Source organism: Protopterus annectens, chromosome 4.part0 (assembly GCF_019279795.1).
Source record: "Protopterus annectens isolate FY-2018-M chromosome 4.part0, PAN1.0, whole genome shotgun sequence".
In the NCBI taxonomy this organism is placed as follows: domain Eukaryota; kingdom Metazoa; phylum Chordata; order Ceratodontiformes; family Protopteridae; genus Protopterus; species Protopterus annectens.
In genome coordinates, this window is record NC_056733.1 from 223,443,282 (window position 1) to 223,470,638 (window position 27,357).

At 38.2% G+C, this 27,357-nt stretch overlaps 1 protein-coding gene across 1 annotated transcript in view; it reads left to right on the forward strand.

The window, feature by feature from the left end:
- SIRT7 (sirtuin 7) overlaps positions 1 to 27,357 on the forward strand; it is an 885,398-nt gene that overhangs the window by 721,542 nt on the left and 136,499 nt on the right. The window contains exon 5 of the mRNA XM_044068225.1: positions 26,748 to 26,820. Within this exon, the coding sequence (XP_043924160.1) occupies positions 26,748 to 26,820 (73 nt within the window). The remainder of the gene's footprint in view (positions 1 to 26,747; positions 26,821 to 27,357) is intronic.

Genomic DNA, 27,357 nt, shown 5'->3' on the forward strand with positions numbered 1-27,357 from the left:
AGCACAAATATTCTTGCAACAGAAAGTAGAAAGGGTTGTCACTAAACTTAGGGAGCCTATGATAAGGAAAATAACCAGAGATCCTATAGAAGTATTCAAGAGATTTCAGAAATTTTATGAAAATTTGTATAAAGCACAGGCATATGGAAACCAAGAAAAGGCACAAATGGAAATATTTATGAAAGATTTAAGTATACCAAGGTTAGAGGAAGAATGAGGCGCAACAGTTAATAGTCATGGTAGGAAGAGATGATAAAATGGTGTTGTATAATCAACAAGAAAGTCTCAGGAACAAAAGGTATTCCTGTGGAAGTTTGGACGATAGGAGGGAAGAAAATGTTAAAGATCTGGAAGCTTTTGTTTAACAGTATTTTCAAAGGAGAACAACATCATCATCTTTGAAGATGCTGTGGTGGCTGCAAAGACACTTCAGACCTAGTTTCATATAAACCTCTTTCAGTGTTAAACTATGATTGTAAAATGCCTGTGACTATACTAAAGAGACTGGGAAATGTGTTGCTAAAATTGATAGATATGGATCAGTTTGGTTTTGTGGAGGGGATACACACATTTGACAATGTTAATAGAACAATAATGATCCAGATGGAAGCAGAATGCAAGAAAATGCATCTGTTGTTGGTAGGTGTTGATGCAGAGAAACCATTTGATAGAATCAGCCAAGATTTATATGAGTGAGGCAATAGAAGCATCTGCATTCCCTGATAGAATAACAGAGTCAGTTAGGGGGCTATACAAAGTGAAGGAGGCAAGAGTCATGGTAGGGAGTGCTTCTCCGAGACAAACTGTGTGAACAGAGGAACAAGGCAAAAATGTCCTGTTTCCCATTTATTTGCCTTGTATTTAGAGGCATTTTAAGTAAAATAAGGGGCTCATAAATTCAAGGATATAACTGGTATGGTAATCAAGAAACATTAGCCTTATCTGTAGATATTATTTTGTATTTGATGAATCCAGAAAAGGACTTTTAAGTGTAGTGTAACATTTTGAGACCATTTCAAGTCTTTTGTGGATATAACATTAGTGAAGATAAAACAAAGGCAGTGTGTCCCCACACATGAATTTTAGAAGTTGTGTACAATAATTAATGTTAAAGGAATGTATTTGGTAGGGGAAGAGGACAAGATTTAAGAGGATTAAATTGATTCTCCCTCAAGAACAAAGTGGTTTAGGAATACCTGATTTGAATGGGTACTTTAAAGCTATGCAGTTTAGGCTCAAATACATAACCCAAGCAGAAGGTTATAAGTCAAAGTGGAAAGGGATGATGAAATGAGGGAAGTTTAAAAAATGAGAGATTAGGATTTTGGAAACAGACCCTCAAGGAGAATAACAACAACCATACAGAATATTATATTCATAAAAGTAGCAGAAAATATTCTAAGAACAAAGCCAACTTGGGAATGAAGGATTTTGCCAGTTGGACTGACTGCAAGTAGGGGTATAGAAAACAGGAAGGAGGAGCTGGAATTTACTGGAGAAAATTGGAAAATTAACCAAGATGCTGAGATCAGATAACTAGAGAGGATAAGGTAGTAAAGTGGAATGAAGCCAAGCAAAAGTCAGAACTGCAGGTTAGAGACCGCAGTCCTACCAGGGATTGATATTGTAAGCAAAAAGAAAGGAATAAGGGAGGGCTAAGTAAACGGCTAGCTCTGGTATCATTTTTATTCAAGGTTAATTAGAAGCTGCTGTTAAAATGGGTAATTAGTAGGGTATATAAAATGTATAATTCTAAAAATCAGTCAGTTCAGGTTAGATAAGATTGGGACTAGAAACTGTAAAAGCAATTTACAAAGAAACAGTGGAAGGACATATGTATAGCTCCCAAGTATGCAACAAACTCCAAAAGGTTTAGAATTTTTGCTTGGAAGTGTTTGCATAGTTATTTTTATACCCAAAACAGATTTCAGAAAAATTTTCCTCGGGTAGATAGCAAATGCAGGAGGTGTTGTTTGAAGGAGAGTGCAACTGGGAACATGTTTTTTTTGGAATGTAACAAGTTGGCAGATTTTAAAAAATCCCTACAGAATACTCTGTTAGAAATGTTAGGGGAGCAAATGACTGTAGCTAAGGAAATGATTCATTTGATCTGAGACATAGGATTTGAAGTGCCTAGAAATAATAAGGTCTTACTGAGTATAATGCTGTTTGCTGCCAAAAAAACAATTACTAAAAATGGAAATCAGAATCCAAGCGGTCTGTGATTGAAGTACTGAATATTGTAAAGGATGTAAACGAACTGGAGGAAGGAGCTTTGGAAAAGGTAAAACACAAATTATATAGACATAAATTAAATTTGTAGCAACAGTGCATGCAGAATAATGTTCAGGTGGAGGAGAGGTTTAAGAGAAGGCAAGATGTGAACAATTTATGTAATGTGTAATGAGAGAAATGAAAATGTTAATATGATTAGTTTTCTTTTATTTTAATGCATACAAGCTTATGTCTTCAGTGGTAATTTAGCAAAGGTGTCTAAAAAACACAAAATGCTGTAAATTGCTTCTCTGTGATCGCATTTTCATTGAACCACATGAAATCAATTTGTTAGGCCATTTGACTACTATTATGAAAGCAATATTTTTTGTTCATTAATCAGTATCTTACTGCTTAAACCTTAAGTCTGTGGCATTTGTTTAATAGTAGTGTTAACAATCCTTGTAAAAGGAATGTTACTTTTTAAAGTATATTTGTATCAAGAGCAAAATGATCTGTAATTTTTACATGATTGTAAATTGCAACACGAGAATGTTTCAGGACAGCTCTGGTAAAATCAATTTCCTTTGTAATCTTTTAATTGGGAAGTGCTATGTATTGTTTCTTTGTGATCATTTAAAACAACTGGTACTTTTTAAAAGCCAAAAAGCAAAATGGTGTTGTATCTTGCTTCCCCACAATCATTTTGAAAAAGCTGCTTGCTGTTGCCCCACAGACATAAACTACAGAGCATAAACGTGTCACCTGAGCTTTGGTAAAATCAGTTTTAACTTGTTTGCTAGCACTTGTGAAAGCAAGGTAACTGACCTTTCTCTAAAACAAAATGTTGCTTACCACTTGACTTTTTCTTTTCAGTCATGTAAAATCAGTTTGTTTGCTATACCATTTAAAAGCAGTATAGTTTTCTCATTAGACATTTTTTTGCTTTGTTTTATTTTATTAATCTGTTACATTTTAAGCCTGCTGACTACAAATGTCTTTTCATGAGTGACTTGGAAGCGCAATCTGGTCAGGTGACTTGCTGTGAATTACACACTCACAGGCAGTTGGTGGTGGAACTAGTCAAACCCTGTACTGTTGATTACATGCAGAAAGCACTTTTAACAGACCAGAACTTCGGTTCTGCAAGCTAACTACCAAATCATACATTTTAAACCTTATGTCTGTAACATTTTATTGTTAGTCCTTCTGACAATACCTGTAAAATCATTACCATTTTTGTTCATTTATTTACTTACTTATTTATTTATCTAGAGCAATTTTTTTTTGAATCAGCATGAACATAAACAACAAAGCAAAAATGTTTCAGATCTGGTTAAATCAATTTGATTTGTAACTGATATTGTATTATTGTCAAAATGTTGTATGTTGCTTCTATGTGATCATTTGAATTTGGTACTTTTAACTCGAGAGCAGAATGCTGGATGTTACTTCCTTGCTGTGTTTTAAAACGTTGCATGTTTGCGCCCTCACAGCAATAAACTGCAAAACAAAAAAATCACCTAAACTTGGGTAGAATTAGTTTCATTTATTTCCTAACACTTTTGACAGTACTTGTTAAAGCAGTGTAGTTTACCATTTTATCACGAGCAGAATGTTGTTTCCCCGTGATCACTGTTTATTTAAATCTTATAAAATCAGTTTTAGTTGCATCTTAATGATTCTAATAGCACTTATAAAAGTAAGGTCATTTTTTATCAAGCGTAAAATTCTGTATTTTGCTTTGTAGTATTTTAAATTGCTATGTGTTGATTTACCTAGACATAAACTGTAGAGAAAGAATGTTTCAGCTTGGCCTGGGTAAAATCAGTGTATTTGCTAGCCAGCCCTTATGAAAACACTGAATTTTTATCAAGTGCAGAAGGCTATGTGTGCTGCCTTTTGTAATATTGTTTCAAGCATGTAAAATCAGTTTAATTTGTTTGCTAGCAATTCTGATTGTTTGTGAAATGTATTTTTTATTAAGACCAACATGCTGTAACTTGTTTCCTGGCTCCTTGCATAGAGGAATAAAACCTTGTCTAACCCAGGATTGAAAGCTCAGGCATTTGAGGAGCCAGCTGAGAGCATGAGCAACATCCTGAAATTGGTTTGCTCCCGAGGAAGCGAGATAGTGCAGTCCATTGTATCTTCTACAAAGAGAGATGCAGAGCATGCAGCAGTGTGGGCTGTTTATGTGTAATTGCATGTATCCATGAAATAAGGGGGGGAGTTTCTTATTGTGTACTGGGCAAGGTTAATAGGATCTTTATGGTTAGCCGTGAGGGAAGTCATGATTGTAAATGATAGCTATTACAGATAGGGAGGAAGACTGTAGCAATGTTCCACCTTGTCCGGGGGGGATATTGGTCAACTTTTTTCGCTTAACCCAAGGCCTGGTTAAGCCCTAGCTCTGTAACAGGGAGGTGTGTACAAGAATGTAGGAGCATATAAGTGGCTACTCGAAATGTAGGTGGTGGTAGTAATCTGATTAAAAGGAAAAGTGTAATAACTGAAATAATGAGAGAGGTGTTAGATATTGTCTTTATGCAAAAGTTAAAGCTAAAACTAAGAGAAGAAATGAAACTAGAAAAGAAGTGTTTCTGATGGTTGACAGTAGTGTAAAAGGAAGGGGAAGAGAGCAGTGGGAATTTGGGGAAAACTTACGGAACAGTAGAAATAATGTCAAAGGATGCTGGATAACTAGGAGGTAGCTGAGAGAGGGAAAAGGTTTGTCTTAAGTTCTTGTTCTTGTCTGATAATTAATACACCAGAAGTGCTCAGAGATTGCTTGAAACATGTGGGGAAAGTCAGTAAGGGGATAGGGGTTTAGTTTGGAACTTAGAAGGGATTTCAGTATGGTGTTAAATTTAGATAACAGACTCTTTAGAATGATGGAACTTCATAAGGCTAATCTGAGGAATTTGGTTGAGGGAAGTCAGATAGTAAAGTTAGGGGACTTTTGGCAGGAGTTGAAGACATAAAAGGAGCTTTACTTTTTCAAAATGTGAAAAGCAAGCTAGCAGGTTGGATATATTGTTAGGTAAAAATGATATTTGGGTGAGGTGGTTGATATGAGTTGGGGAGAGAGATATTTCAGGTCATGCTATAGTTAAAATGGAGTGGAGGGCCTTGGGACAATTTGCTAAAGGGTGGAGATGTAATCCAGGGAACTGGAAAGGAACAGAAGACATTAAGGAGTTGCAGGCGATACAGTTGAATCAAAGTGAAGGGAAAGGTATAGCTTTAAAGGAGTGCGGTAGTTTGAAAGAGCCTGTTGAGGAAGAATTATGAAAAAAGCGGTATGGTGCAGAGAGAGAGAATGTTGATTGAGGGAGGTTCAGTATCAAAGTAGTGAGTTTGGGGCTGTTAGAGGAGGTAATGAAATGCTGCAGGCTAAAATGAGGCAGGAGTTAAGTGCTCTAGAAGAGGTTAAAGCATAATTCATAATGACTCTGAGAGGGTAGCATAATACTAATGAACTTCTGCATGGATTTATATAGACAGCAGAAGGCAAGAGAGAATTGGAGGGGAAACGGTGAAGGATTTCCTTGCAGAATATACAACTTCAAGGCTAGACAAAAGGAAAGCCAAAACACTGGGGAGACCCATCACTGTAGAGGAGATTAAAAAACAATTAAAGAAACAAGCTACTAATAACTCCCCAAGTGCAGATGGCATTTCAATTGAGCTTTGGATGGATGTGGAAACAAGTTGGTCATAATATGGCAGACATTGTTTAAAAATATTATACTGGAGTGGAAACCAGGTTTATGGAAGAAGGCAGTCCTGACAGTGATACCTAAAGGAGGCAATGATCCAGTAAAGACTGCTTCATAGAGACTGATGTTTTTAAGCAGGATTATAAAATATCTGTAGCATTGCTAGCAGACAGGATTCTCGCAGTGGATCAAGGTTTTGCAGTACCAGATCTTTGTAGTTGTTACAACGCTACACAATTAAGACTTGGCTGCATGGTGCAGAGTAAAGGTTATAGTCCAAATTAGAGAATGATGACTCTTAAACAGGGTGGGGAATATGAAGAAGTTAAAAAATGGAGCATACGGTCATATATCTTTGACTGAGCGAGAAGAAAAGAGGAGTTTAAATGAGATACTAGGACTTACAAAAAAAGCAGTAGAATAGAAAAAAACTGAAACGTGGAAAAAATGAACTAGTCTGTGTTGGACTAGGTCTGAGGAAGACCAGTTAATCCCATCCTACAAGGTTGATATCTTGAGGATAGTGGCCATTTTTGAGGGAAACAGATGAAACTAGGAGATGGATTGATAGCATGGACAGAATAGCATGGAGAGTAGTCAACAAGATATTCAACTTCCAGGGAAAGCCTTTTAACCTACCTAACTTTAATAGCCACAATAAACAAGCGGAAGAAGGAAAGGGAAGTGTTGGAAGAACTACCTGATGTAATAAAGCTGTTGACTGAAAGCAAGAACTATAAATGCAAATAATAAGATGTTAATAAGCACACTGTACAAAAGACTTTGGGTAGTTAGTACATGGATTTTGAGACAAGACTGGAGAAATATGACTTATAACTAGTCTAAGAGAAGGAATGTCAGGAGATATCCTCAATGCAAAAAACAGGCAACTAGATCAAGGAGGTTTTGAATATTTGGCTGGAAGTGCTTACACAAGTATTTTACCATACTGGTTGGACTACATCAAATGTTCCTGGTGGTAAATCAAAACTGCCAGAGATGTAACAAAGGACAGAGAGGGGACTGGAAACATATATCTTCTGGTCCTGCCCCAAATTAACCCAATATAAATCAGAAATGCAGCATTTAATTGGGAAAATTCTAGGTAAGGTCGTTGTCTTAAAAAAGAGAATATGATGCTGAGCTGAACAAGGAGAGTAGTAGGGTTGCAAAGTATGTTAATGTTAATAAGCCTAGTATTATTGGCTTCTGAAAAGGTAATCATCTGTTTATGGAAAAGAGGTCAAACATCTCCAATAAAAAATGTGCTGCAACTGATGTACAGCATTTGGGATTTTGAAATAAGAGTAGGAATGTGCAGGCTGAATAAACTATGTATAAACAAATGGTGTTTGTGGAATCAAATTATAGAACAAAATGTGTCCGTTTGAGAAGGGAGTATGAAGAAAGGGGGAGAAAAAAGGTTAGTAAAGTCAAAATATTCCTTGGGAATTAATGGTAATAACAATTGGATTACACATAGTAAGAATGCTAATTTACATATGCGGATTGCTAATTTAGAAAAGTGTAGATTTGTACCTACACTAAAGTTTTTGTTATATAAATGTCAGTAATTATAAGCTCTGGGATTGGACTGATATTTGATGTGTACATGTTGAGTAACAGCTATGATAAAAAGCAGTTGCCAGAGCATTTTAGTGTGCAGCATGCATGTGGATCGATTGCACTCTTTTTTTTTTTTTTTTGTTTTTGTTTTTGTTTTTTTAGTGTTTGGTGAATAAAGCAAAAAGTGGTGAAAAGTAAGTTAGTAAATAAAAGTAAAGAATAATTTTCATGGAGGGGTACAGGTTGGAAGATGCAGGGAGAGACTGATCAAGAGCTGCTGATTTGAATATAAAGGGCATAATGGAGAAGGCTTGTGTGGATGAACTTAGGGATGAGTAAGGAGCTGTTTGGAAATCAAACCAACAGATCAAAGAGTTCTTCACGGGGTTTTATGAAGGGCTGTAGTAGGGCGAAGGTGAAGATTATGTGAACAGGTCTATGGTAGGGATAAAGATTAAATGAATAGGAGAAAGAGGAAATTAATAGAATACTGCCTCTATAACATCTCCATTTTCTCTTAGGATATTTGATGGGAGTGGAAGCTAGTGATCCAGATGATTAGCTTGTTGATTTTTACAAGAGAGTAGAAACCCAAGTCGGTAGTACACTGGTGAGGTTATTTAATGACATACTTGTATCCGATAAATTGGCGTTCTCAATGCAGGAGTCTGTGATTATGATTTTATTCAAGCAGAAGGGTGACTGCTTGGATGTTAGGAATTACAGACTCATTTTACTTAGTATGCAGGCATTCTGCATTTCTGGGCAGAAAGGAAAGGGAAGGAAAGAGCAGGGGTAGGTCTTACAGACATCAAAAAATCATTTGTGTCTCGTGAGAATTTATAGGTAGAGTGTTGAACATATAGGTGACGGTAGATCAGTAAAGGGGTTACTAGCATTCTGTAAGTCCCTGTTGATGAGATTATTTCTCAAAGGAGGATTATCAGGAATGTAAAGATGGACAGAGAACATGACAGGGGTGCCACCTTTCCACAGGTTCTTATAGTAATTCATTCAGAGTGAGGACAGTATGGGAAAGTCAAAACATCCATTGAAGGAAAAAGTGTCATCTGTTTGTTTGCAGACGACTGTATGATTACATTAGAAGATGCACAAGTTCAGTTGTTTGCTGTCTTTGAGGTAGACTGTGTATTTGGATAGTCTGGGGTGAAATTCCATCCACAGAAATCAATAATTAGACTGGCTGTTGTGATAACAGAGATGGAGGGCTGCTAGAGGTCAAAGGGGAAGAAAATGTATAGGAGTTCATCTGTAGAGTTCTGCATTGAGGGTAAGGGAAAAGAAATGGATAAAACTTAGATTTAGGATAAGAAAGTTGTTTGATTCTTGGGTGGGAAGGTTTAGATCTTTGAGGAGACTAATTCCATAGTCTTGTCTCAGGTATTGTATTTGGGGAGGCATACAGATTAGTTCACAGAATACAACTTTGAAAGTGATTCAGATGCATGAGAGATTTATTTGGAGGGATAAATGAGGATATGCTTTCCAATGATAGGTTGAGGGTGGATAGGAAAAGGGGAGGATGGGGTAGACTAAATTTTATATATATATATATATATATATATATATATATATATATATATATATATATATTGTTGCTTTCAGACTTGCTCAGAGATGGAGAGTTCTTGAGAGGTAAGACTTGCATTAGTATTTATGAGAAGAAGGGGTGGGAAGCATTGATTAGTGGAATAATGGATATGGTAGAAATAAAGGTATAGGCTGCATGATGCAGAAATTTCTGGGTAGGATGGTGCAGATAGAAAAGTTGGAGAGAAAAAATGAAAGCAATATTGAGTTTTTGCAGAGGATATGTTAGAGTTAAGCCATTGAGTAGTTTTGGGCTATTCAAATTGTGGCTCACATTTTGAATGCTGTGACTAATTCTTAAATGGAGTTTTCAGCAGTCTGAGAAAGGTATGGAGTCAGGAAGGGTGACTGGTTATATTATCTTGGCAGGTATTAGGAGGGAAATTTATGAAAAAAAAATTTGGGGGGATTTGTAAAGGAGGGGCAGTATTGGTGAAAGATGAATACAGCTAAAAAGAGGGGGAGGACTTGTTTTGTGTGTGGTTAGGTGAAAGGGTTGCAGAGGTGTATGGAGGAGTGTTAGAAGTATTACTCTTCATAGTGTAAGGAGGAGTGTTAGAAGTATTACTTTTTTTATTATCAGGTTGGCCCTGTAGGTGCAATTTATAACAGAATGATACCCAGGTAGTATGGAACACCCCAGACAATTTTCTAGGAGGAATGAGTGCGTCAGTGGTTTGCTGTATGTGTGGTGGTTATGCAGTGAGTTGAAGAACTTGGAGATGCAAACCAGGAAACTTTGTGAGGATTTCTAGACAGGAAGATACCAGACTGTGTTAAACCTTGCCTATTTGGAGTTGGTAATGGAAAGGGGAAATGGAAGCAGAAGGAGAAATTTTGTTACAGCTGTTTAGTGAGTGAAGTAAGAAGGATTGTTGTGAAGGCATAGAAGAGGGTGAATGTAAAGTGGTATTCAGCAAATATTGCAAGAGTGAGGATGAAAAATATTTCACTAGGGAATAAGGAGTGGCTGAGTGAATTTAATTTGACAGTGGTAGATGTGGAGCTAACAAGAAGGTTGCTGGGTAGGGAGGTGATGACAGGAATTTCATAGTAACCGTGGTGAGCTAAGTTGAACTGAGGAGAACATTGATGCTCTAAATTAAACTCTGACTGGCTTGTAAATATTGGAAGACAGGTTTGGATTTCCCTGAATTAATTTGCAAAGCATTAATTGAGAAATTAATACTCAAGTTTTTCAGGAAAGTGTCTGGATGATGTGATTGGGACTGTGGTTGTATAGGTGCTATTTAATTAATTGATACTGGGGTCAAGAAGGAAAGAATTTTGTTAATGCAGGTGTATTACAGGTGTATGGCATTTTGTTGTTTGATAAGCAGCCGTACATTATGTATTTGGTTTTGGAAACCTAAAAGCAATAAATGTAATGACACAAAAGAAGAGTCAGTTTTCTAAGTTCATTATTTCTCTTTGGGTGGTATTTACAGGGAAATAATGGTCATTCCAATGGTGTGAAAACCTTGGTACTACTAGCACCCATCCTGTTTGGCATCATTATTCACTTAATGTAATGCGTAACTTTACATTAAATGCTGCCATGTTAACCGCCCCCAAAGGAGTGCAAATCAGACAGGACCATTGCTGTGAGTTGCGGGCATACATAGAATGCAAAGATGCAACTCTGTGTTTTTGTCTTTGAGCATTCACACTTTATAGAAACCTGCAGATATTCTTTACAGCTTTGTTTTGTTTGTGTCTGAGAGAAAAAAAAACACAGTTGTGTCCTAAATGCAACATTTCCTTTCCTTGGAGTGCATTCTCATCACTAGTGCACGATCCCCATCCTCGCATATTAAAAAAGCATGCCATAACATGCCAAGTGGGGTTTGGTTTTATTGACCTGAATGGCGCCATAAAATTAAAAAAAAAAAAACATGGACATTCAGAAGCCATGTAGCTGAAACACTTGATGTCCTTAAGGTGTCATTTGCATATACCCATGGGCCTCCATTACAGTTACAGGAGGTTTAAGGTATCACACAGTGAAAACTCTAGATTGTTGTTTTTTTTTTTTTTTTTTTTTTTGCAGAAAGCAAATACAGCAAGGTACCTGTAGGTCAGTTTTATTTCACACCCCCTAAAGCTATTCACCTTAACATTTGCAACTCTTTTGATTCTGTGCTATTGTAAACAACTACATTTTCCCCTTTTCTAAGACAGTTTTACATTTTGAAGATGAATAATTGTGATAACCACTAACAACTTCACTGATTATCTGAACTTTGTGAGCCAAGTAATATAGCATTGTAGCCGACTCATAACTTGAAACCTCACAGAATATCACTTTTCAATGAGGCTGTTATCTCTGTTACTTTATCCTTTCCATTGATGGTGTAAATGTTCATTGTAGAACAGTATGGGCTAGAATAGGAAGGACAGCATAAAAATAAAGGAGGGAAAAAGGATAAATAGATTAACTACAGAGTTTAAAAAGGAGGAAGAAATGGTAAAAGAGAAAGGAATGCTATGGAAAGATCATATGACAATGAGACTATTTTATAAAAATTGGTCACAGTGGTGGGTAGCATATTAATAGAAGTATAAAAATGTATATTTTGAAGTGGAAAGAACAATAAAAAGAAATGAGATATAAAGAAATTTTATAGAATTATGAGAAAGGAAGAAAATAGAAGTGACAAAATAAGGGAAACAGAAATAAAATGATGTATGAAAAGAATATAGAAAACTGCCTCCAACGTTGCAAATCAGATACTCCTGATATTACTTTATATTCTCACTGCAACTGACTAATCAATAAAAAAAAAGGGTCTGTTGCCATGGATATGAACTTTCCCACCATGTCTATTACCACCTTGGTGGATGTCTGCATCTTCAGGCAATGTAGAAATTGCCTCATGTTCACTGACAGCCAGCTAATTCTCAAACAAACTGATAAGGTATGTAAGAGATGTATTTACACAATGTCACTGGAGGCAAAGCTGTCACATATAAGTAGTCCTAATGTCAATCAGGTTTTCAGTAGTATACACTCCACATCCATCACACAGTACAAAGTAGCCTTCCTAAACCCCAAAGACCTCCTAGATAAAGTACACATAACAATTGCTCTCAGCAGCCCTAAATGCACTCTTTTAAAACAACACCCACATCAACACATACAGCCACATGTCATGGAGCCTCTACTTCTAGGTCCATAAGGGAGGCCACCACACAATCCAGCATTTTTGTCCTTGGAGACCCCTTGTGAGAAAACTGATGTCCCTCTCACCAGGCTGAGCAAGGAGAAGGTCACAGTCAGTTGCTTATCAGGGGCCAGGATTCATCACATCACGCACACACGAGTCATTGGACCATAGCCACCAGTCATAACAAATCCATGTGGATGTAAATGACCCGAGACATAATCTCCCTAGACTAAATGAAGAGAGATGACATGGAATTCTTGGAATATGTCACAGGGTGGTATGAACCTAGCACTGAGCAGCATTTTACCTTCTCCAAGGATGGTGCCATGGAGTGCAGTATTTTTCAGCATGGAAGGAGATGGTCAGCTGACCATGCTGATTTGTCAGAGATGGTCTGCACTCTCCCACCTAAGCTTTTGAATATTAGCCAAAACACTGTTCTCCCCCATAGTGCCTTTTTTTAGGCAGTGCCAAACTGAAAGTATTTTGGTCATAGCAAATAAAAACAAGAAAATCTAAAGGTGTTACTAATCAGTGGTAGGAGTCTAAACAAGAAACGCCACTCCCTACAAGCTCTTCTCACCATAGAGAATGCTGATGTCCCTGCACTCACTGAGATATAGTTTAAAGCCATGGAGGGGACACGGCAGTGGAAGGCTATAATGCCTTTCACACATTTAGACGAGGTACTACACAGGAACTAAAGGTGGAGGTATCTCACTTTACATCAAAAATAAGTGTACCTCAAGGCTGGTCAAACAGGACAATGCACTTGAGATTCTCAATGTTCAAATCACTGTAGGCAAAATCCCATACCAATTGTAGGTCCCCCTCTATGACTCAGGAAACCCCTAACATGTATTTAAGCTTATTGGAAACCACTCAACATCCAACTCAATAACATACATATGGGTGACATTAATTACCCACTGTTAACTAGGAATCATATTCAGCACCAAACTTGCAGGCACGGAGATTCCTGAATTTTGTAAATACAGATTCCCTGGACCAGGTTGTGAATATGCTGACCAGTGGCACAAGCATACTGGATCTGGTCCTGATTAATAAAGGGGAGAGCACTATATAGCCCCTAATGTAATGTCAGACCACAAAACCGTCTCATTTGAAGTAAGAATAAAACCCAATGTACCAGTACCCCCAGCTAACCCTGGAATGTTCAGGAACAACTCTAACTTCCAAATATTATGTGATAACCTTGCAAAATTGCAATCCCCCATAAACCCTGAGAAGAGTGCTGCCTATGCAGACTTGTTCACAGAAGCCCTATACAAGGTAACTGTATCCACCAGGAATAGTTACAGAAATAACTGAAAAACAAGCCACCCTGGTAGAATTGCAGCATTAATAGGCTGTATTATAGAAGGAAAAAATAATGGCAAAATTAGGAGCTGTAGCACCATGCAGGATAAAAACACTCTCATCAAACTAAACAAATATCTCAGAGGACATATGAAGTCTACCAAAGACATATCTGAGGTAGATTTGTCCTCCCAGGCCAAGGACAACCATAAGGCATTTGTTAGCTATGTCCATATACTCAAAATCAATTCACAATTGTGTGCAGAGCTCATTGCTAATGGAGCCATCTGTGCTGAGCCGGAAGATATAGAAAACCTGTCGGCAGACAAATTCACCTCTAAATTTACCCCTCTCATCCTCAACCACCCCTTAGGAAATACCATCAAATATAACTCCCCATCTTGTCGCTAGGAAACAGTCATCAATGCTCTCTCTCTAAGGCTAAGGATACTATATTGATGGGCCCAGACAGTATCCCAGGATGCCTTCTAAATAGCATGAAACTTGACCTATCAGGTCCTTAGGAGTTGCTATGTAACCATAGCCTCCAAACAGGCTTTGTGGCTCACGAATGTAGAACAGCAACAATCATCCCTCTGCACAAAGGTGAGCCACCTACAGACCCAGGAAACTACACACCAATAAGTCTCAAAAGTCTTTTATGCAAAACCATGGAAAGAATTATCATGGAAGTGATCAATAACAACAGGAAACCTCCAGACACTGGACCCAACCCATTTTGGTTTCTTCAAGGGCAGGTCATGCTTACCCAACCTAGTGGACTTTGAGAAGGTCCCCAAAGCAATGGATGAGGGCAAAGCGGTTCACACTGCCTACCTTGACCTGGCCAAAGCATTTGACACACTGCTTCACTCTGGCATTGTTGATGAACTCAGGAGGTTGGGTATAAACCCACATCTCCCCCGAAGGTAGCCAGTTGGTTCACAGACAGGACACAGGAAGTTAAACTCTACAAAGAGACCAGCCGCAAACAGAGTTCACTAGGAGATCCATCCTGGGAATACTCCTTTTTGGCATTTTCTTCTTTGACGTCAAGGCCAATGTCAAGGGCCTCTGACTGAACAAATTTGCAGAGGAATACAAATTATTAGCAGTCATAGAATCCCCCACCAACAGTAATGTTCTCCAGGAAGGGCTGACTCAGACAAATAACTTTTTTCAGAGCCATGGATTAAAACTAAATGCAAAGAAATGCATAATAGTGTCCTTTGGGAAGTCATCTATTTCTGGTAACTATCATATTAACAATGCCCACCTAAGATTCAACTCAGTAGTCAAGGACTTGGGGACACATAGACACTAATCTACCCTATGACCTTCACATTCTGCCGTAGTGAGAAACTCATTCTGTGTTGTGCAGCTTATAAACAAAGATATGATATCTAGGTTCAAGGAAGTCATTGCTCCACTATATTCAGCATTCATCAGACCTATCACTGAGTACAATGCCCCTTTTGGTATGTACCTAACTAGACACATCCAGCAATTGGAATGTTCACAGAGGTTCCTCACTAAAAGAATACAGGGCATAAATAACATACTGTATGCAGATAGCCTCAAAGCCCTGTTCCTAGTTTTTGTCTCCTATAGGCTGTTGAGGAGATGTCTATCCTTGGCATACAACACATTGTTGGACCTCACCCTGATGGACCTTCTGCATATCTGCAAAACAAACACCACCAGACTTAACCATTCTAAAAACTTAAACCTTGCCTGTGATATAAATAGGACCTGCTGGAGAGACAGGTATGTATCCCAAAGACTAGCCCTTCTCTGGAATAGGATCCCCATCCATGTGAAGCAGAGTTCCTCCCTAACCCAATTCAAGTGTAACTTGGACAATTGGATGGGGAACAGGAAATACATCCCTGGTTTGACACGTATGTATCTAATGGACAACAGGTAACCTGTAAGTGGTTCATCTCCTAGGCCCCTGCTTATAAATGTTACATCTCCCAAGCCCTTTCTTACACTTATTCAGGGTTCCAACATTTGTCAGAGATTTGAGATGCATAGCTAGTCTTAAAAAGGCCCTAGTGGTCTTTAGCCTAGTACAACACACATGAACCTATAAAAAGTAAAAATGATGTTACATAAGCAACGATTTTTTTTTTTCTGAAGGGAAAGAAACGTGGTTCTCCTTATTTAGGAAAAGAAGTAAAATGAGAGGAGGAAGGATGGATGCTGTCTTAGATGGCAGTGAAAGTATAAGAGACAAGAAGATGATATGGAGGTGTATGAAAGAGGGCATGGATGGTCAGGAAGAATGGAAAGTATAAAAAAAATTTAAAATTTATAGAAAATTATATAACAAAAGAAGAAACAGAGAAGGTGATCAAAGAAGGTAAAAATTAATCGCTGCCAAGATTAGATGGTATAAGTTATGAGTATTACAAGGAAGTGAATAAAGATGAAAGACTATGTTTTTAAATATTAAATGAATAGGTGAAGGAAGGTATAATGAAAGAAGATGTGGTGGAGTGATAAAATTTATTTGGAAAAAGGATGAAAGATATGAAAAAATAGAGACTCATAACACTCAGGAATACTGACTATAAAATATGAAAATAGTACAAAAAAGATAAAGGGATGGATGAAAGATTTACGGTATAAAAGGAAGACAGGTGAAAGAACTGCTATACTGAAAGTACTTGAAGAGGTGTTACTGAAAGAAAATAAGAGGTAAGACTGATAGCATGTGACATGGCTAAAACATGTGATAAAGGGAGCCATGAAGCAATGTGATAGATTTTATAGACATATGATATAGGAGAAAAAATATATTAATGTAATAAAGAAATGTTATGAAAATTCATTTATGGTAAATGGATGCATGGGAAAAAATTTGTATTGAGAGGAGTAAAACAAGGATGTTAAATGAGCATATGCCCATTTGTATTAGTAATGAATGCAGTATTAAAGACATGTATGTATGAAATGAGGGAGGGAAGACGTGAGTTGGCAGGAGATGTTACATTACCAGTATCTATGGCATATGCACATCTAGTTAGAACAACAGAAAACAAGGGATGGATAAGTGAGGTTGTAATAAGGATCAAAACACTGGCTTGCACTTAAAATGAAGTGTAAGGGATTTGGTGAGATAAAAAAAATGTTTTTTAGAGAACAGGGATGAAATTTGTTTTATGTGGATGGGGAGTCAGTTCCAGAGCAGCAGTATCCTCAGCAAGATATAGGTGTCTCTCCTAACCATTCTGTTGATGTTGCAGAAGAGGTTTATATCCCAAGACCAAGTATTTCTGATGCCATTTGACTTCTGATGTACTGTAAATCCATCAGTATTGGGTCAAAGGATAACTTGTATGCCCGACACAAATCACCTCTTAGTAGTCTGTAGGATACAAAGTATAGTGACAGGGCTTTGAGTCAGTCTGTGTGAGACATGTTGTTTCAGCCTTGTATCCTTTTATTAAGGTATCTCTATGGGCATTCCACTTGTTGCATGCATGTGTGGACATTGTATTCAATGATTGGCCTAATGAGGGCTGAGTAAAAGGGGACAATGACATCCCTAGATCTAGACACAAGCTGGGTAATATATAAGAGCTTTCTTACAACAATAGACATATGTTGGTCAGAAGTTAGGTCAATGTCTGCATAAGTTCCCAAACAACTGGGTCAACTCTTGGGGATGTGTAGTTTAATGTGGCAGTTCCCTGGGATAGATGACTTCCCAAAGGATAAAATAAATGCATTTTTTGGCAGTTAGTTTCAATCCATGATTTTGGCAACAGTTGTTTATTTGGGACAAACCTTCCTGCAGGATGGCAGTCTTTTAGGGATTACGTGACTGCTCCTAGTTTGTAGTCATCTGCACAATTAATCATCCAGAACCCTTTGCTATTTGCTTTTACTTCAGAATACTGACTGATTTCTTTGTGGAGGTAGCTTCCCCTATTTTGATTTCTTGCGTCCTATCTGTGAGCCAGATGGCAATCCAGCAGGTGACATAGGTGTGTGTTCCATGTTTATTTAGCTTTTCTACAATGCTTGAATGGGGAATTATGTCAAAAGCTTTGGCCAGGTCGAGGTAATGATATGTACCATTTTGTCTTCATCTATTGCTTTGGTGACCTTTTCAAAAAAAAAAAAAAAGAAAGAAAGAAAAATTCACCAGGCTGAGTAAGCATAACCTGCAGTTGACAAATCCAAACTGAGAATGGTCTAGTGTTTTTAGATTCAGTATGTCCTGATTGATTAGTTCCATGATGACTCTTTCCATAACTTTGCATATGAGGTTGTTCAGGCTTATGGGTCTGTAACTGCCTGGGTCTATGGAAGATTATCCCTTATGCAGGGGAATGACTGTAGCTGTTCTCCATTCAGTTGGTACAAAACCTGTATGGATGCTGAAATTGAACAGTTTTAGGGTATGGTTGCCACCCGTCCCGTTGTCAGCGGGACACTCACGGTTTGAGTGCTCTCATCCCGCGCGTGGGACTTTAAAAGTCCCGTTTCCCCTTTGCGCTTGCATTTTAAAGTTGCGGCGGAAAAGCCGAAAATACTTGGGTTTTTTCCACGGCAATCACCACCCGGACCTGCAGTTAGAGGGATTCTCTGCTAGGTCCGGGTGGTAATGCAGCACAGTAATTGGCTGCAGCTATTTGTAGGGGGCGGGAACTTCTTGTGAAGAGCCCCATAAAGGTCGCAGCTGTAGAGCACTAAGCTCTATAGCAGCCCGGACAAAAGATCTGAATTTTTCGCCAGCATTAAACTTGAAGCCAGCATTGAAGCCAAGCCAGCAAGGGAGCCAGCCCAGCCAGCCAGCCCAGCCAGCCAGCCAGCAAGGAAGGGAGTCAGCCCAGCCAGCCAGCCAGCAAGGGAGTCAGCCCAGCCAGCCAGCAAGGGAGTCAGCCCAGCCAGCCAGCAAGGGAGTCAGCCCAGCCAGCCAGCAAGGGAGTCAGCCCAGCCAGCCAGCAAGGGAGTCAGCCCAGCCAGCCAGCAAGGGAGCCAGCAAGGGAGCCAGCCCAGCCAGCCAGCAAGGGAGCCAGCCCAGCCAGCAAGGGAGCCAGCCAGCCCAGCCAGCCCAGCCAGCCAGCCCAGCCAGCAAGGGAGCCAGCCAGCCCAGCAATAACTGAGTGGTAAGTAGATAATTGCATTTTGTGGCTTTAATTATTTAAAATGGGAATAGTGTGCTTTATTTAAGTTTTTAATGTTTAGGGGTAGATGGGGATGTAGTATGTAGTATTTAAATCTGTGCAGTGGTTATTTTGAGACTTTTGTACTAGTTTAAAATGGGAATATATTGTGGTTTAATTTATTAATGTTTAAAGGCGGATGGTGGGTGCAGTACACAATATTTAAATCTGTAGTAGTTAGTTTAATATTTTTGTGTAGTAGTTTTAAAGAGATAAAACCTGAATGTATATGTAATTGTTATTATGCTTGGGGGTATGATTTGGAAGCATTACTTTTAAAAGGCTGAACTGTGTATAGAAGTTGTTTGTTTCTGTTGGGGGCAGTGAAATATAAACTTAGTGTGATGCATTTCTATTGTCGTAGCTTTTTCTGGGTATTGTCTGTATGCATATAGGAATTGTTTGAGCATAGTTTGTATTTTTTGTATGGAAATATGCACTATAATGCTGTTTTCAGGAAGTTACGATATACTGTTTAGGTAACTTTTCCTGTTCCTGCAAGTCCATGTCTGTGGTACAAGTCTACCTTTTGAGGGGAATGTTAACAGTTAATGTAATTCATTTATTATTCTAGTAGGTACACGTTGCCAATTTGCCAAAGCTGTTTCAAGATTGTTTTCATTTATACTTGTAAATGTGTGCATTTAATTTATTATGCATTTTTAATAAGGTTAAAATGTACTGTTTTGCTTGTAATGTGAATATGGGTGTGTTACTTTTACTTGGGCCTGTTTATTGCATTGCTGTGCTGGATTAATTGCTATGTTTTGAGGTAAAAGGAGCCCATGGAGTCTGCTGTACATTGTAGTTTGTTACTTCTCTTGCAAGAAGTATTTTTAAAAGTTAAAATGTTTTTTTTCCCATTTATTTTTATTTTTTTGTGGATGGATGCTCTGAAGTTAATGCAATGTATTTCAGATTGTGCTAAACCATGTTACAGGGTAGTTTGTGTCTAAGTAGCAAAGTTTTTATTTTGTGTTTTAGTGATGTCTTCAACATACTTATTTACTGTTTTCATTATAATCAGATTATGACCAGTGCTGCTGTTGGGCATGTTTATTAATAGATCATTGCGCTGTGTAAATTAGTGCCATACATTTCTTAACTGCTGTGGTCAAAAGCTAAATTAGGTCTATGGTATCCACTGTGCATTGTCATTCATTTTACTGTTTTTTGGTTCAGTGAATATGGTTAACTTTTTTGTCTTGTGGGGTGTGGTGGGCATGTTCAGTGGTAAAAATAATGCATTTCATTTTCTACAAGCTGTGTTAATGTTAGTCTTCAATGGCCAAAATGCCCCTACATTACCTCATTTACTATTTGACCTTAAACTGTTTGTAAACTCTTTTTGCTCCATTCCTCTATTTAGCATGCCAATGTTTTTCGAGCCAGTTCTTTCACATGCCAATGTTTTTCGAGCCAGCTCTTTCATGTGCCAATGTTTTTCAAGACAGTTCATGTGCCAATGTTTTTCGAGCCAGTTCTTTCGCATGCCAATGTTTTTCGAGCCAGTTTTTTCACATGCCAATGTTTTCGAGCCAGTTCTTTCACATGCCAATGTTTTTCGAGCCAGTTCTTTCACATGCCAATGTTTTTCAAGACAGTTCGTGCCAATGTTTTTCGAGCCAGTTCTTTCGCATGCCAATGTTTTTCGAGCCAGTTTTTTCACACGCCAATGTTTTTCGAGCCAGTTCTTTCACATGCCAATGTTTTTCGAGCCAGTTCTTTCACATGCCAATGTTTTTCAAGACAGTTCGTGCCAATGTTTTTCGAGCCAGTTCTTTCGCATGCCAATGTTTTTTGAGCCAGTTCTTTCACATGCCAATGTTTTTTGAGCCAGTTCTTTCACATGCCAATGTTTTTCGAGCCAGTTCTTTCACATGCCAATGTTTTTCAAGACAGTTCGTGTGCCAATGTTTTTTGAGCCAGTTCTTTCACATGCCAATGTTTTTCGAGCCAGTTCTTTTGCATGCCAATGTTTTTCGAGCCAGTTCTTTCACATGCCAATGTTTTTTGAGCCAGTTCTTTCACATGCCAATGTTTTTTGAGCCAGTTCTTTCACATGCCAATGTTTTTCGAGCCAGTTCTTTCACATGCCAATGTTTTTCAAGCCAGCTCTTTCATGTGCCAATGTTTTTCGAGCCAGTTCTTTCGCATGCCAATGTTTTTCGAGACAGTTCTTTCGCATGCCAATGTTTTTCGAGCCAGTTCTTTCGCATGCCAATGTTTTTCGAGCCAGTTCTTTCGCATGCCAATGTTTTTCGAGACAGTTCTTTCGCATGCCAATGTTTTTCGAGCCAGTTTTTTGTGCCAATTAAGCCAGTTCATTTGTGCTGTGCAGCAATATGTTACTGAACCCTACTAACAGTGTTGGTCAATATGTTGCATATCAGGTAAGTACAGATTCAAGCATGAAGAGAGCAGCAGCTTCATCACAGTCAACCAGCAGAAAGAGAATGTGCAAGTGGCAGGACGTTTGGAAAACAGAATTTGACTGGATCGAGAGATGCACTGATGTCAAAGCATTCTGCAGGTACTGCAAGAGAGAATTTCTAGTGACCCACGGTGGAAGAAATGATGTCGCACGACATGAGGCAACTGAACAACATAAGACTGCCATTCTTCAAGCTAAATCCACTCACCTGATGACAAAGTGGGCAAGGAATGCAAACCTTGAGGGACCAGAACTTAGAATCATTGCAGCAGAAGCCTCTGAGGTTTTCCATGCTGTTAAGCACAATATTTCATATAACAGCTTGGACTGTGCAGTAAAGTTGGCCAGCCAGTTGTACAGTGACTCAGACACTGCAAAGAAACTATCTTGTGGCAGAACCAAGGCTGAAGCCATAGTTGAAAATGTTTTGGGGCCACACTCATTGGAATGCCTCCTGCATGGCCTTCAAAACCAGGTACTTCATTTGCAATTTCATCAGATGCTTCCAACAAGGGGAACATAAAATTATTTCCCTTGTTGTGAGGTATTTTTCTAAAGAAGAAGGGTGGTGAATGGCCTTTTGGACTTCTATGAAGACCCTGACGAATCTGCACAGGCTATTTCACAGCAAATTTCCAACATTATGGAAAGGCATTCCTTGCCCTGGAACCATATTTCAGCTTATGGGGCTGATAATGCCAGTGTGAACTATGGGAAGAAATCTGGTGTGTATACCAGATTAAAAGAAAAGTGCCCATCACTCCAGAAAGCTAACTGTCTTGCCCATATTATTCACAATGCAGCCAAAAGCTGCAGCAAAACTACCATACGATGTGGAAGCATTTGTAATGAGACTTTTCAGCCACTTTTCTGGTTCTGCCACAAGGACCAGAGACTTGAAAGACTTCTTTGAGTTTTGTGGCATGGAATTTGAGAGTCTGTTAAGACATGTGCCAACAAGGTGGCTGTCACTACTCCCAGCCATTGAAAGAGTAGTGAAAAATCTCCCAGTGCTCCAGTCCTATTTCCTCTCTCAGGGAGAAGAGGAGACCCCCCCCGGCAGGTATGGTCGCACTTTTCAGGTAACGAGCATGGTGAGAATGAATTGCCTACACTGCCCCAGTACTATCTGCACTTTCTCTGTGCTGTTCTTGTCGATTTTAATGAACACATAAGTACATTAGAAAAATCAGCACTTACTGCCATGGAAACTTATTGTGTAATGGTCTCTCTCAAGCAAAAACTGCAGGCAAGAGCTGAAGGTGCTTTCTTTGGAGGGAAACTTAGGGCACTTATGAGCACATTAGACAGCACTTCTGCTAACAAACTGAAAAGAGACTTTATTGTTTTCTTGGAGACAGCAGTGAAATACCTGGAGCAGTGGTTTGATTATACTGAAAGCAACTACTTGTTTACACTATCTAAATTATCTTTAAATGAGCCCTTTGCCTTCAGTGATTTGCTGAATGTGACCACTGCCCTGAGTCTGCAGGATGTAGATGAAGATTATCTTTTTAGGGACTACTTGGCAATTAGGCCCTCTCGAACAGTTATGTAACACAAGCTTGACCCCAGGAGAGAAGTGGCTGAAGCTTTTCAAAGAAGGGCCTGAACTGACTACACTCTATCCGGTAATTGCTAGGGTTTTATCTATACCACCCTCAAACGCATTTGCAGAAAGAGTTTTTTCACTGGTGAAAGGTAAATGGACAGATGTGCGAAACCGATGTAGTGTGGACTTGTTAAAAGCTGAACTCATGATGAGTGTAAATTACCGGATGAAATGTTGTGACTTTTACCGAATATTATTTCAAATCGGGCCCTTCTTCAAGCCATAAAATCAAATTCAAAATACACTTTTAAAAAAAAGTGATTTATTACGTAATTTTGTGTTTTCTTTGTTTAGCATTAATTTGTACTAGGGTATGTAGTTGTGTTCTTTGCTTTAGCTTTAATTGACAGTCTTAATTTTATACTTGGCTTGTATGTGGTATGTAGATTTTTTAAGTTTTCTTTCTGAATAGCAATGGATGGTTTATGAATTTTACTTTTTAAATAAACAAGTGTCTGTTTAATGAGTAGTGTGTTTTTAATTCCTTTAAAGTTTATTGTTACAACCGATTAGTGTGTGTGCAGTAATAGTTCACTTCATTTAAATGGTTTGAGTTTTCAGTATGCTGTAATGTCACAATGTTGCATCCATAACTAATACTGCATCTCCTTTAACAACTCTGGTGATGTCGTGGTGGGGGTGTGGCCAGTGTCATGTTGGCCACACCCCTATCATGTTGATCACACCCCCATGTCCCACTTTGCCCTTGTTAAAAGGTGGCAACCCTGTTTTAGGGATGTGGCTAAATTGTGTTTTATGTGATTTAAGATGTATCCAGGGATATTGTAAGGACCCATCAATGCAGTATTTTTAGCATTTGATAGCACTTTTAGGAGGTGTCTTGTGTGGTAGCTGAAGGCAAGCCAGTTTCAGTTATAACTTGAAGGACATGAGGAGAGAGGGGATAAAGTTAAAGCTAAATACATTTTTATTTTTAATTTAAATAAATTATAAATATAATATATTACATAAGGAAGTAAAGATCTTGAGAGTGATATTTGTTGAGTATGAAGGTGTAAATAAGGCAATGGAGAGAGATACTGGAACAAGCAAAAAAGCTGTTTACTTTGTTTCACAAAAACATATGTATGCTAAATAGTTATGCGTTAGGAAAATAGCATATTTAGTGGAATATGTGTTTCCCACTCAAATGGAAAAAAAAGAGTCCGATAGTTTTTAGTTACATCTGGGGATCAAGGCTGAACCCAGTGAGAAAAGGAATAATTATTAGTAAAAAAGTAGAAAGCGGTTTGAATTTGAAAAAAAAAAGTGGTGTAATTATCTATGCATTTATTTTGGGTAATGAGAAAGGTAAAAGAAAGACAAAAAGAAATGACAGGTAAGATGCTGTATGAAAAATATATATATGAAGAAAAACATTGTTTTTTTGGATTTGGATTGCAAAAATAAAGAATTTTGAGAGAAAACAGATGAGAAGGGTTTAAATGTATAGATATGAATATGAAATTATATCGGGAGTATGATAAAGTAAAGAAATATGATACTGATAACTGAGATAAAGTACTGTTTGTGACAATATGGGTGCTGTGGATAAAAAGATGAGAATTTGTTATATAACAAGAAAATGGAACAAGATTGTGTATTAGCTGAAAAGTTAAGTTCTTTTGTGTTGATAATTTGTTCTTTTCTGTTTAACTTGTAAATAGTTAAGTATGAATGTAAAAAAAGTGTGTAAATTGATTTAAATTTGTATGCGATATAAAATGAATGTAAATATTAATAAAGCACGCTTACTCTTTTCAATAGGTGCATTAGGATCTTTTACATCCATCTGAGTTACCACAAACTCAAGCAGATGGGACCTCAGTTTGTCATCTCATCTAATGGACAGCACACTTAGAAATGTCAGCAATCAGTCTACCTTTTGTGGGACTAAAACCCAAAGCTTTCTGCACCAAAGGCAAGAGCACTACCTGTTGTGCCAGTGACACTGACATAGGTGGGAGACACTGCAAAAAAAAAAAAAAAAAAAGTGGCATTTTTTACTGAGGATTCTCATACTTGACAGTATTTATCACTATTTCCATTCCAAGTGAATGGGACTGTGATCTGACAAGGGCATTGTAATCTCATCAGCTGTGCATTTACAATATATTATGGGAAAGACGAGGCTTTCCAAGGAAACAAGATCACATCAGCATGTCTGTCTCCATGGGGACATTTGAGATGTTTAAAAATTAAAATTAGTTACTGGGATGTTGACCGGTTTAGATTGTATGGAAGATCATGGTTGTTGTTTGTCTTTTCGGCTTTTTCCTGGTAAGGGGTCACCACAGCGGAACTCCGGTCCGCTAATGATTGGCAGTAGACTTTTTACGAAATGCCGAGGTGCCAGCTCGACGCCCAACCTTCAACGAAGGCACGCCCATTTCCACACGCATGTCTTTCGAATGCTACCCAACCGCGCGGAGGACATGCAGAGTCCACACAGAAGGCACTCCCAAGCCAAGCCGAGAATCGAACGGGAGAACCTCTTGCTGTGAGGTAACAATGCTACCGCCGTACCAAAATTATATATTTTTCACGTTTTGTCCATAGTAGTATGTGCAGAACGTAAAGTTGATGTGTGTTAGGACTTCTGAAAAATAACTTTTGAGGTCTCAGAAACTGACTTTGGAAACATACAAAGAAATGCAGGTAGTAGACCCATCAAACAAAATGCAATTAATACTTTTTTTTAATTTATTATTTCTTGCTTGTTAAACTACAAAGTCAGAATTGCAGTTTGCTCTCCTGCAGTAATAAGGTATTCATAAAGTCATTCCATTGATTTATCATAGCCACCTGTATAACTTGAAATCCGAACCCACCATGTTTTTCGCATTCAGAGACGCATCTTGCAAGTGCACTGTTCAAGTTACTGTTCTTAATATCATCTTATGGTATAAAATGTGCACATGAAGATTTTGTTGTACTTTCCTCAGATAAAAGCTAGAACGATGACATACTGCTGCATGCACATATTTTATTTCATTTGTAACTGTTTTAGCTATAGTTAAATAAAGATGTTTATTAAAAAACACTTTTTTGTATAATAACCTACTTTCTTTAGTATTGTTTTCAAGTTATACTACCCAAAGTATTACATGAAAGCCTTCAATTAGATACTTGAACAGAAATTATATTTGTAGTGTTAATATGTAGGGTTAGCAGCCCTTTGCCATTTTTATAGGATATTTTTTAGTAGCTTCCTGCTGTATTTTGGCTGTAGAGTAATATTGGTGTGGAAGCAGCCTGGCTGAGTTGGTGCCCTACAGTCCTGTGGAATGAATGAAGCACAGCTGGGCAGCTCACTACCCAGTTTAAAGGTAAAGATGAATGTGGGGAAGGTGAGGAAATTGTAGCACATACTGCACAAAAGCAGCAGTGATGACCATGCCTATTTTGGAATGACAACAACCCATACCTTGTTACAGTCATTTGGTTAAGTAGTTTAGAAAGTGCACAGCTGTATTTTTCCTTGTATTGTCCATTTTTGCTGTCTGCAAGCCTGTTACATATGAATCCAATACCTCTCAACCTCTTAGTGCAAGAATTCTGGACAAAGTCAAAAATAATTGGGACAAAGGCCAAAAAAACCCCCAATAAGGACAACTTTTTAAATATTGCTACTATAAACTTGGAAAGTTGCAAGAATAACAGGTTTTGCATTAGCTTCCATTTTCTGAAGGATATGAAGTATGAAAGTTGAATGTATGTCATCATTTAATGACTTAAATCCTGAATGATTTGTGAGAAAACACAAAATGTATGAGGAACAGATTAAATACATAAGGCAGAAATCTGGACATTCTGAAAAAAATCTGGATATTTGAGAGGTATACGCGTGATACTTTGGATTGTTAGGTTCTGGTTTCATGTTATATATGAAGTATAACTTTGTCTTTTTTTTCTTTGCAGGTCCACAGACCTAAGTGAAGCAGAACCAACATTTACCCACATGGCAATTGCAAAGCTGCACCAGGAAAAGTTGGTAAGAGATTTAACAAACATCCTGTTTGGGGGTTTCCCAGTACTGAATTCAGTGTTGCACTTAGAAAGTTTCCTGTAAAGACAAGCACGCTGACACCTTGGCATCATTCATACATTTGGTTTTCAGCTACTTATGGAGGGAAAATACAGAAGAATCTTCACGTGCAAATTTTACACCATAAAAATGACATTAATAATAGCAATTTGAATAGTAAGTGCAGTTCTAGGATGTGCATCAGAATGTGAAAAACATGGTGGGTTCAAAAGTTCTGCCAAAATGTAAGACAGACATTTGATGTCTGTGTTCCAAGTTTAGAAATGTCTTGCACTGTTAGTGCCCAGTCAAGGTGAATGTAAATAACCAAGTGGCTTAGAAGACTTTCTGCAGGGAGAAGGCTTTGTACACATTGCTGTCTGTATGCTTTTTGGCAGTGTAGGCAGAGGCATGGCTAGGGATAGTGGCAGCTACAGGTTAGTTGGGAGACGACCACTTTTTTTCCCCTCTTGTCAGCAGGGAGCAGTATAAAAAGAAAATCCT